The following is a 12,080-nucleotide window of genomic DNA, read 5'->3' on the forward strand; positions in this document are numbered from 1 at the left end:
TTTCAGATTACTCATTGGCAGTCTGACGTTTGAGCACAAACATCAATACACTTCAGGGGACGGTATCTGCAATTAGACAGATGAAAATTTTAATTTCAGTCTAAGTGAAATGATTAGGGAGCTCACCGTAGTGTTATCTTCCCCTGGTAATAAAAAAAGATAGGGTAGCCGTAACAATTCTCCAGTATCTACCAGCTACTGCCAAAGTTCCTGGCTGCAGAAGCTCGGACCTGTCTGCAGATTTGGGCAAAGGAAGAGTCACCAAAGCAGATATGCTCTCCTAGAGGTGCTTTGGGGTACCCTTCAGGGCACTGCTTCCTTCTGGTTTCTGTTCAGTCACCCCATCCCCTCCATGTACACCCAGGACATCAGGCTGGCCCTCCTGGTTTGCTCTTATAAATCAGGGCGAGCACAATGGAATCTGGCAGAAATTGTACCAGCTAACCCCAAGGGAAAGCTGGGTCTGACTCTGTGCTCAGCGCAGACTTGGAACTAAAGTTGGACCTTTTGTAACCCCTCAAAGTATAGGCAAGCACCTCCATCATCCAAAGACAGGCTGGTTCTGGTTTGAGTTTTATCTTTTAATCAATTCTGCCCTTGCTGTGTGAGTTCCCGTCTCTGCAATGGAGATCTCTGCAGCACTCTGCCCACTTTTATTACCAACAGAATAGGCTATTGTCACAGATTCTACATAGGTACTATATTTGGGCTGGTCGTAATCGCCTTTTTTGAATGTATTACACCATAGCCTCCTCTGATGCCTTTCTCTCCCTGTGGGTAACTCCAGCCATGGATTTTTCAAAACAACAAATCTTGGTTCCTTGAAGGACAACTTTTGAGAAATAGGGCAATGTGCAATCAAAGCCGAGAGATGGGAACCAATAGGCTTGGTGTCAAAACAAGAACCTGCTGTTATCCTCAGGGAAGGGCCCTTCATTTCATATATCCCTATTTTCTCTCGCTCTGTCAAAATATGAACTGATGAAAAGCAGCTGAGAGTCCTTGCCACCACGGCAGTTTTTCATAACTCTCTGAGATTCAGCCCAAGGTGAAGAAATTATTTTTTTTCCAGCTTCAGGCAGTTTGAAGCTTGAATATAAAAGAAAAGGCAGCAAGTCTAACATGGGAAAAGAAATGTGTATTTTGTATGGCTTGATAGCTCCTAATTAGTTTTATAATATTTACACAATGCCCAAAAGCATTGACAGATTCCTTTATGTAAATATAAATGGATGCATAAATTAAATCTTCCCTTTGAAATAAAAGCAACATATTCAAATTGAACAGCAATGTTCTCATCTAGACGGCTGGCTGATTGAAAACTAAAGGTTCATTTTAAAGTGTAGATTTGCTGGCTGAAGTTTTGGAAGCAGCACCATTATCTTCCAGTCAACTGGTTTTATAATTAATAGCTCTACAGCATAAAATGGTTTGCTTGCTAATCAAGTGCTTCATAGAAGCGCAGACTTCGTGCTAACATGCATCCAGGACATGTATACACTTGCACATAAAATTTTAATGCCCAGTGCTAATGTAAGAAACAATATTTTCAGCATAGATCTAAGTCTGTGCATACGCGCCAGAGCAGCAAGCAGTGTGGTTTTGCTGCCATCAAGTGGAGCCATCCTACATACTGCCGAATTTTAAATATCTCCCAGGAATGGTAAAATAACTGTATTTCAGGGCTGTACTAAAAATTTCGGACTTCCTTAACACCATACTGACAAATGTCTGCAGTCTCCAGGTGATAAATTATGTATGTGCAGATCAATGGGACAGATTTAACTGTAAACACTCTCAGGATCTCTGGCAACCTTCAGTCGCCATAATAACATGGGAAAAAATCTTTTTGCATTCTCTTCAGATACAGAACCATGTATGTTTAAAATCCCAAATTATATCAGATGACTGGCAGTCCTACTGGTAGCAAAAGGTGTCTGGGGTCCTTTCAAAATGACAGTGAGAATGGGGCTCTAAGGAGCCTAGCCCTTGTGATGACACTGATTTTTCAATACCTACAAGCTGACAGAAAATCATTAAAAATGCCTATGAGCTGCTAGTGAAAAGCTAATTTATGGTCCAACGGTTCAGCCATAGGGAGCACGCTCTACTTCAGACTTTTCTGGCTTCTCTGCAGCTTTTTCTCTGGCATTCTACAGCAAAGTTTATCAAAGCTTCTGTCTTTACAGCCAGTTCCCACTGACTGAAAAACTGCAGCTCACTGAGACATGCTGGCTTTCTTCTTAGCCTGGAAAGGTTGCTTAAATCACTGTTCCCATTTTTCAGAATAGTTTCAAGGAGTGAGCCAATTTTATGCTTTTTACAACATTTATTTCTCAGATAAGACAAACTAAATATATTTTAAGCTTTTAAAGGGAAAGAGTAAAAATTTTTGCCTTCATTCACAAAGGTGTTTTCTATACAGATTCTTTAAATACGAAGCATATTTGCTAGTGCTTTTTTTAACACAGCGCTCTTAATGAACACAATAAATAAATAAATTTAAAAGTGGAGATGCGGACAATACTCCCCTCTAGGGGCAGAAACAGAATTTGCAACATTAATTCAGCACTGTCGTTTGTAAAATAAAATAAATAGGGCCTACCAAATCAAAGACAACCAAAATTATTCAGTTGTTCCTTGCAAAGAATGCTGCTGCCTACGAAATCTGTCTAAAGAGCATGTTGCATTCCTATATCCATGAAGAAGGGGTTTAACAGTACATGTACATAGACGCCCATTCATCAGATTTCCCTAGCAACATATATCCCATCAACTTCTGACCTAGACAATGTCTCACTCGATGCAATATGCAAAGAATAAATTTTTCTTTCAAAGTAAACACATGTATCATGCAAACGTATGCACTGACAAGTGCTAAAGCTGGAAGTTTGCTCAGCTGATCATACTTGGTATATTCGGAAGTCAAATAAGATGGAAGGTCAGCACTGGCTTGGCTGCTTTCCTCCTCTTCATTCAGGCAGCCAGATGCAAGGTTGCAAAAGCAATTCAGGCATCTCCGTCAATGACAGAGGGTCCAATCCTCCCGGCACAGATTACTCCTACGTACACTCTGGGAAGCTTGCAATTCCTCCTTGGAAACGAGGGGAATGCAGAGCTAACGGAGGGTTGTCTCCCCATCCCCACATCCTGAGAACTCAGTAAGCCTGTTGGGAGCTACAGGAGATGGGGATGAAGCCCATAGTACCTTCATAGTACCTTCAACCAGTGCACCACTGCTGAGACAAGCAGCTCTCCCCTCAAAAAGCCAGTGCTGTCTACCTTCTCACAAAGAGCCATCCTGGGCAGCACTGTTGAGCTGTTACCTTCATTGGTAACACGCAAAGACAGCTGAAGGGGCTGGCTGCATGTCGCAGACACCCCTGCATAGGTCAGGATGGGATCCTCAAGCCACCTTGCAGCAGAGCGTCACTCACACTTTTGAAACGCCCATCACAAAAAACTGCTATCCCTGAAGTGGCACAGCTCCATGCACTTTACAAAAGCAGCCCCCTGACTTGTGTTCTCAACAGAATAGCACAGACACTCTTTTATTTTTAAAGTTATTACTTGCAATAGTAGAAGGCAAGCTATTTAAAAAGCTTTGCGCTACATTTCTTATCACATACACCATGGCTAGTGGGAATCTATCTCCACACACATGCACGTCCACACACAATACTCCACCAAAAAAAAAAAAAAAAAAGCTATGTTACATGTTTTTTTAGGTTGCAAAAGCATTCTGTGCCTTTCTGTAGCCTACAAAAACATCAATCCCAAAGAGCATTTCCCCTGTGAAAACCAGGGGAAAAGGAACTGAGTGGGATGCTGAGAAAGCCTGTGCCAAACCCAAATTATTCTCCAGCTCCATATGCTGAGCAGGGCAATGTCTTTTCCTCAATATACCTATACCCTGTGGCACCTAAAGTGACAATACTCTGCTGTAGTCACAAGGGAGGCCCTTCCACAGCATAACTCAGATTCAGCAGCAAACACACCTGGATCATGCTTGCTAGGTCTTGCTGTGCTGCCTGGGGTGGCTCAGCTCGCTGCCTCATGAATCAGTGCTTCGCTGCATTTCTTTAATGCTGCAAAACCCAGTGCTTGCACAGAAATAACATGCCAGCTGCAAATCCACCACATGACATAATGTTTTGCTCCAGGCTGACTGCAAGCCTGATCTGGACTTTACTTACACAAGTAATTTACACAGATAAAAGGGAACTGCCTTTGCAGCAGTCTCTGAAGTAGTACTGGTATAGTTGTAACAGCAGTGAGACTGGTTCTAAGGTCAGCATTACAAATACTTTTGTGAAAATAAGTTTCTCTCATAGTTATTCTGATTTGTATTCATTTATACGTGTGTGCATACCCTTACATTGTTTCAGTTTATTATTGCAGAGATCACTAACATGGGGCTAGTAAGAACGGGAATAAACGTAGATGAGAAAACCAAGGGTTGGGGTTTTTTTCCCTTCTTTTAGACATGAGCTCTATCACTTCCAAGTCTTTTTAGCACTGGTACACTTACAACTGTGACAGTCTAACGCTGTAAGGACTTACATAAGGATACCTTACTTCTCTTAAATCTGTTTTCCTTTCAGGAAAAGGGATTTAAGGATAAAGCCTAAATAAATAAATAAGGATAAAAGCCCCCTGAAATCAAATCTGGGAAGCTCTAGGTGCCTGCGTATGAACGTGTAATACCCTTGAGCCCCAACAGGTCCTAACCACTGCACCCTAGGAGTGAGCTCAGGGATCGCCCCCCCACTGTCCTGCACTGGGTGGCTTCTGGCTCTGCTCTGCAGATCACAAGCATCAGTGCGAACTCAGCTCCCCTTTCCCCTTGTTGGGAGCTGCCTGCTGAAGTGCCAGGCATCTCAGCACCTAACTTCAGGCTCCTCTGGGATGGAGTTTCAGTCCTCTGGTGGGTTTCAGGCACCACTCTGGCCTTGTATGTGAAAAGCTCAGAATTACATTTTGTTGCTCGGTAGGTTTTTCTTTTCATCTCTTTTTCACGTGTTGTCTGTATGACTACACTCTTGGAGAAAACCCTGATGAAGATAGACGGCAGCCTTAATTACTACAGGCTAATTACCTTGAATGAGCAAATTGCCATACACCGAGATGTGGGATTTGGCCTGAGAAGAATTTAAGGCAATCCTCTAACATCACTGATATTACATCTTATATCGAGGTTATACAATGATGAAGCTTGACAGTATCCTCTAGACAGATGAGGAGCATGACTCTGAAGATCTGAGACATCAATTTGCTTCTCTGCCAATATAATGTGCCAGCTTTGTTTTCAGGAAAGAAGCTTCACAGTGCTCCTAGCTTATTTCATTTATCCCTGTGATGATTTGCCTTTTATCAGTATTAGTGAAATTGAAAAAAAATAGTAATAAAAACTGCAAGGGTTCAAGATGTACTGCCCCCAAACAAGATAGTTCCTGGTCTTGGAGATCGTTCTCCTTTACTCAGCACTGCAGCTGCAAATACAAACAGCAAGAGAGAACAGATCTTCATAAAAAACTCTGGACTGAATCATCAAATCTGTTGAGAATATGCCTTCTATTTAATCAAAGGAAATATTTAAGCACTAGCAGTATTCAGAAGCTACAAATTAATTGGTACTTGTAGGCAGTGATTATGTTTTCCATTTTTCTTGATATTCACATAAATATGTGTGAAACATTGGTTGCCCAGCTCTACTAGGAGTGGGGGAAGTGACACTCTCCACAAGCATTTGCAAAGCTAGTTGGGAACCAGCATCAGAAGAGACCGATCATGGTTATTACCTCATAGTGTACAGCAGAGTGCCATCATCCTCCAGGCGCAGAAGTTTGTTTGGGGTTGTCATGTTGTGAGCAATAGACTTCTTGCCATTATGGAAAAAAGTGTCTGGGGTCCAAATCTTGCTGGCGAGTAGGTTGTTGAGAGGGAGGCGTTGCATAGGTCCTTTGAATCGCAGCCTTTCGTCTTTCCAGCTTTGTCGGAAGAAAACATCAATGGTGTATTCCTGGCACAAAGAAATACTAGAAGTATTGCAGGATCTGAATAGGAGCAATAGTTCCAAAAACAACTTTAGCAAAGCAGATACAGGGGATCTGGCAACCACACTCTCAAACTTACCATTTCGGTGTCTGACACAGGACCAAAACTGGTAACATAGATGTCTGTTTTCACCTGAGTTATTCTCTCTGTAATAAATATAGGCTCTGCATTAGGAATTGCTTTAAGATGCAAATATGCGCTTGAGATGTGCTCCTCTATTAACTCCGAATCACTCAAAAATTCCCAAAAGCTTGAAATTAAAGATGTTTAGGAGGAATTTAATCCCTGATTAAATGCAGTGATCGACCTTTGGGAGTCCAGGCTCTCTTCTTATAATCAGTGGAAAGAAGCAGGCCCATAAAGGGTGCAATTCCTCTGGCTGGCGGGTTTTGATCACAGAATCACAGAATGGTTTGGGTTGGCAGGAACCTTAAAGATCATCTTGTTTCAACCTCCTTGCCATGGCCAGGGACACCTTCCACTAGACCAGGTTGCTCCAAGTCCTGTTCAACCTGGCCTTGCACACTGCCAGGGATGGGACAGCCACAGCTTCTCTGGGCAACCTGTGCCAGGGCTTCACCACCCTCACAGTAAAGAATTTCTTCCTTACGTCTCATATAAATCTTCCCTCTTTCAGTTCAAAACCATTACCCCTTGTCCTATCACTAAGCCTCCTGATGAAGAGTCCCTTTCCATCTTTCTTATAGGCCCCCTTTAGGTACTGGAAGGCTGCTATAATGTCCCCCTAGAGCCTTCTCCAGGCTGAGCAAGCCCAACTCCATCAGTCTGCCTTCACAGGAGAGGTGCTCCACCCTCTGGTCATCTTTGTGGCCCTTCTCTGGACTCACTCCAACAGGTCTATGTCCCCTTTGTGTTGGGGGCCCTAGAGTTGAACACAGTATTCACAAGGCCAAGACGGGGCGATTCACCTCCTTTGACCTACTGGCCATGCTTCTTTTTATGCAGCCCAGGATGCGATTGGCTTTCTGGGCTGTCAGCACATATTACCAACATATATTCAATACCTACTATAGGATGAGGTGAAGAGTACCTTGGAAGGACCTACTTCCCTCCACTGGCTTGGGTGATCTGTGCAACTTCATCCATCTATATTATAGATGTCCAAAGTTAGGTGAAATTAATTCTATCAGCAAAACTCTAAGTCTTTCTGGCATCTTTTCAAATCCAGGACTAATTTAATTTAAGGGCAGAAATTTCAGAAGTTCGTTACATAAGATAGGAGCATCGAGCCCTATTTTCAAGCATCTCTGTGTAAAGTGAGAGGAGAAGGAGAGAAAGGGATGAAAGCAATGTGTTGGTCTCACAAGAGGAAGGGGTGGGGGTAGCCAGATTAAAAAAGGGCCAAGAAAAAACATAACAGATGGTTTACACATGCATAGGAGATGAGAGAAATCTGGGGGATAGAGCTGAAGGAGGGCTCAACAAGGTTAGCATGGCAAGCAACTATTCACATGTACGGTTTTAAAATAGCTGCTTTAGAGGTTACCAAAATGACATATTAATATAGATTTCCTGTAGCTGTCTAAAAATGGATGATTTGAGGATCTGTTTTTAACTGATTTTTGCCACTGTTGTTATTTTATACATGCTGACCAGTGCAGGAACCTTGCAGCAACCTGCTAGCACCATCTCACTCACCTTACAGAGTATCAGAAAGAAAAGAAACCCAAACTGTATTCAATTACAGAAAAATGCATCACACATGCTCTCCTAATGCAACATCAGATGACCTCAATGACTGAAAGAGGACAACTTTCAGTGACCTTTGTATTGCATCCCATTTGCCAGGAGAAAAATCTACTTCTTTCTGGGCTTTGTTTAGCTAAAGAAATGCAACTCCCTAGTCAAGGTCCATGCTGAGAGCAGGTACCCATGTGGGAGGCCATCATGCAGACAATGGTCCTGCACGGTGGAGGCCTGGCCACAGCGAATGCGTTATCCTACCTCCCAGTCCCGGGCGCAGTCGGTTGTCGTAGCCGTCCAGCAGACCGTCCAAGATCCTGGTGAATATAGTGATGTTATCATTGGCGTCCTCTTTTCCCGGTGCTGTTGGCGTCTGTGAGAAGCTATTTGATGCAAATGAAGAAATGAAAAACCAAGTCAAAAGCTGTGCCAGCCTCAAGGGGCTTCAGTCTCAAGGGAACTTTGTGATGGAGCCTCTGCCCTCTCTTGTTGCTCCATCTGAGCAGCATGTGGAGCTGCAGTGACTTTATCACTGCTATAAGCAATCATAAATAGCTCTCCCTGGAGGAGGAGGACCTAAGGAAGGGCCCATGCCATGGAGGTGAAGGCCTGGGGCGCTGGATCGGAGTATACCTAAGCCCACTGGCCATCTTGCCGTAAGGCACAGGGAGATCCCAATCCCTTGTGCTGCCCTGCCCCACCTCAGTCTCACCACTTCCCAAGTGCTGGCATGTCTCCATTCCCTGAAAGGAGCAAGGTCAGCTCACAGCACCAGCAAAAGCTGTGACTGGTTTTTCCGCTGGGTTAGCTCTCCAGTCTTTGGGAACTGCATCAGCAGGCAGGGGATCTGCACAAGCAGCACTGGTTTGCCTGAGGACATTGCTTCAAGTGTACCTGAAGGTAGTCTTTAATCCTTACATGCCAAACAGCTTCTGATTTCCAGTTTATTTAATTTATTTGAGGATAACAGCTCCCACTGCATTAAAAAATCCCAGCCCAGATCACTGGGGTGTCTAAAATACATGTAACTGCAGTACAGAAAACACAGTTCTTCATTCTTCCTCTCTCTTTTGCCTAAATTAGTCCTCCCTTGTAGTATGCAAATAACAGCAATGTACAGTGGGCCTCATTCCATATCTTTTAGTCCAAATCTGTTTTATTCTGAACTTTTTTTATTTCAACATTTTGTCCATGGCTTAGACCTAGGGAGCTGCTCACAGCTCAAGAGTACAACTACAATTTACATTTTAAAGTCCATCTGATTTTCATTTAAAGATACTTAGGAGAATCCCCTGCCTAGTGATGCCTTTGCCCACCAAAAGAACATAGGCTTAAGTTTATCCTTAAGCATGCTTCACCTGCAGCAAGCAACGATCATCTCTCAGGACAGCAAATCTGCTCACACTCGGTGCTTATTCAAGTTTCAGTCTCTGCTGAAACAGGCAACAAATGCTCCAGCTGTGACAGAGCACGTAGTCCCACTAAGAGCCGTACCCTGCCTCATGCACCCTGCCAGCAGAGAGGAATCACTTACACTCCAACAACCAGCACTCGACATGAACTAGTCACCCAGGGAGAAAAAAAACCTTAAAAATCCATGTTTATTTACTAACAGTCCCCAAAGAAATAAATCAGTAAATAGAGAACCCCAAAGCATCCCTCTGAACAGCCTGCCTTGCACGATGCTTGTAACACGTGTGTTAGGCTTACCTAGCAGAACAGGCTTTATGCAGAGAAAGACAAGTGACCTCAACCTGGTTTAACCTGCTCAAGGTCTACAGTAACAGGACCTTGCTGACACCCATGAGATGGGTCTGGAAATTTTAGTGACACAAGATCTGTCTCAGGATGAGCTCCTGATGGGCACGTTGCAGATATGGGGACCCCCAGTCCTGCACCTGTTCCTTTTACAGCTTGTGTGTTTCTGCTGGAAAAGGAAAGGATCCTCTCAGAAAGGGGAATAAAGGCTGGGCAGTGGCAGCATGGGCCCGATTATAAGGAATGCCAAAGCACGTGCAAACGTCAGGCCGAGGAGGCTCCTCACAGCCCGAGTGCCATCAGGACTGCTGTGACCATCAAAAAGCTCAAGACTGGAGAGCCCAGGCCACCAAGGAGCTCCCCTTTGCTGCAGGTAGAGGCATAGACACAAATCTCACCCATTTTTCAGGCCATCAGGTCAAAAGACCAAATTTATTCTGTTTTCTATGCTGTAAGCAGAACCTTTAGTGAGTGACTGAGGCAGCCAGCATCACAGACATGTTTGACTACAATGAAAGATATTATTCCAGCAGATGCAAACTGATTACAGAAACATTAGACATCCTTGCACACCACACCATTCAAGACAAAAGACTGTATATTTTTGTGTCGATCATAATCAAAGGGATTCACTACATAAAGGTGAATGTTTACAAGTACCAGCCTAACAAATACAAATGGAAGACAGAAGTTACAGAGGTGCTTCATATGCAGTGACCATAACTAACTCTTTGGTAACATCCTAGAATACTATTTTAAACTTTCCTCATTTATTTTAGCTTCTTTTTTTTTGTTCTTTCATAAGAAAGAGATAAGCATCATGCTGTCTGCCTGCTTCACCCTATCAATGTAGGAACCCGTTTTCATTTTCCAATGTATCTGACAAAGAAGCGGAGAGATCAAACTTCATTTCATTCCTACAAGTTTCATGAGAAGCAGTGACTAGACAAGGGGAGAGCAATCTAAATTAGTGCCTCATTAAGTAAAAATGTGAGGTCAGCAGTCATCTATTCCCTCTGGCTCGCTGACTGGGCCAGTCAGCATGCATGTAGCTCAGAAACAGCCTCAGCAAAACCAGCCCACCTCCTCTCTGCTAATTAAGAGATATGGAGGAGACTTGCAGGGTGATTAGGAAAGGTCCTGGGAGAAAAGGACCACAGAGGTAAAATGTAGGTGTTGCAATGGGAGATGGGAACAAGGGATGCCAAATGCAGAGCCAGGATTATTGCAAAGGTACAGTGCTGGGGGCACAGGATACAAAGCTTCACTAGTTTCTCTGCTCTTGAAAAAGCTTGTTATTTTTAGTGCTTATGGCTGAATTCAAAGCCAATTGAACTCAGAGGGAAGATTTCCATTGAACTATTTTTGTGGGGATGGGACAAAATATACTTAGTTCTCACAACTGCTCCTCTGAATCTAACAAGAGTAATTGATGCTGCTTCCTTCTATCTATCTCAGCTATATATATTTTTCACAAGAATAGTACGCGCATCTCAAATACTGAAATACTTTTATATCTCCACAAGAAAAGCTAATTAATAGAGGAAAAAGGCAGAGAAACAACTAGGGTGAAGACTAATAAAAAGAGTCTGCACTTCATCCGCAAAACTGCAATCCAATTTATATTTGGCAGATCGCTTCACCCGAAAAAGATGGCATCTGATGCTGAATTTCGATGAAATGTCAGTATTACGTGAAGTTGCATTTGTAAATGGGTTCCTGTTTGCTATTAATGCAAATGTTACTTTCACAGAAAAGTTGACGTTTAAGTTCTATTTTTGAGATTGCTGGTGAAATGCTTGTTTTGGAGTAAGTGCTGAGGTTGTCTTTTATGACGTAAGACCTTTAAACTGTCCCTGCAAGCTTACGCACATATGTTAGATACTATAGCTCTAAGAATAGAAAGAAAATGTGTGATATCCTAAATTAATTATTGCCACACAGCTAAAGATTAGGTTTTATCAACATATTAGTAGGTAAGCACATTATTGCCTCTCTGCAACCAAAAATGTTTTCACTGCAGACATTTTCAGTTATGAATAAAAATAAACGTAGGAAAGCACCTTAGGAAAATGCTAAGAAAATTCAAAGATAATTACATTTAAAGCTCATTAGTGAACATAAACTAAACCAACCAGGAGTACTTCTCATCACACTTATTTAATATTGCAATTTCAGGGTGACTGAAAAAATCAGAAGCCACAGAAGGGGCCCATCAGTGTAAAATGTAATAACTCTCTAAAGACGTTCAGCTACCTTTTCTGAAGAGTTAATTGTTTATCATTTTAAATATCACTGTCCTTTTTTGCCATCTAGTCAAAATCATGACAGGTACAACTCATAGCTTAGCTGTAATAAGAGGAAAATGTACGGTAGATACTACGTTTTTCAAAAAAACTTATTTTTTAAAAAAAGAAAGAGACACTGTAAGGAGTATTTCACTATTGGAAGTCAACTTTTTCTCTCTCGCTGTCTTAAAAGCAGAGTTTCCAATAACTTGCTTTAATAGGATTGGAATTATACCAGAACTTCAGACAAATTAACAGTTTGTGGAAAAGGCA

General features: G+C 42.5%; 2 protein-coding genes across 2 annotated transcripts in view; one reads left to right on the forward strand and one right to left on the reverse strand.

Moving 5' to 3' along the window:
• Positions 1–12,080, reverse strand: part of GABRA5 (gamma-aminobutyric acid type A receptor subunit alpha5) — a gene marked incomplete at both ends in the record, with an annotated part of 51,966 nt that overhangs the window by 35,816 nt on the left and 4,070 nt on the right. The window contains 3 exons of the mRNA XM_080612705.1: positions 5,802–6,022; positions 6,136–6,203; positions 8,023–8,144. Of these exons, the coding sequence (XP_080468831.1) occupies positions 5,802–6,022; positions 6,136–6,203; positions 8,023–8,144 (411 nt within the window). The remainder of the gene's footprint in view (positions 1–5,801; positions 6,023–6,135; positions 6,204–8,022; positions 8,145–12,080) is intronic.
• GABRB3 (gamma-aminobutyric acid type A receptor subunit beta3) overlaps positions 1–12,080 on the forward strand; it is a gene marked incomplete at both ends in the record, with an annotated part of 197,417 nt that overhangs the window by 28,886 nt on the left and 156,451 nt on the right. The window lies entirely within an intron of this gene.

Source organism: Psittacula echo (genome assembly GCF_963264785.1).
Source record: "Psittacula echo genome assembly, chromosome: 3".
Taxonomy (NCBI): domain Eukaryota; kingdom Metazoa; phylum Chordata; class Aves; order Psittaciformes; family Psittacidae; genus Psittacula; species Psittacula echo.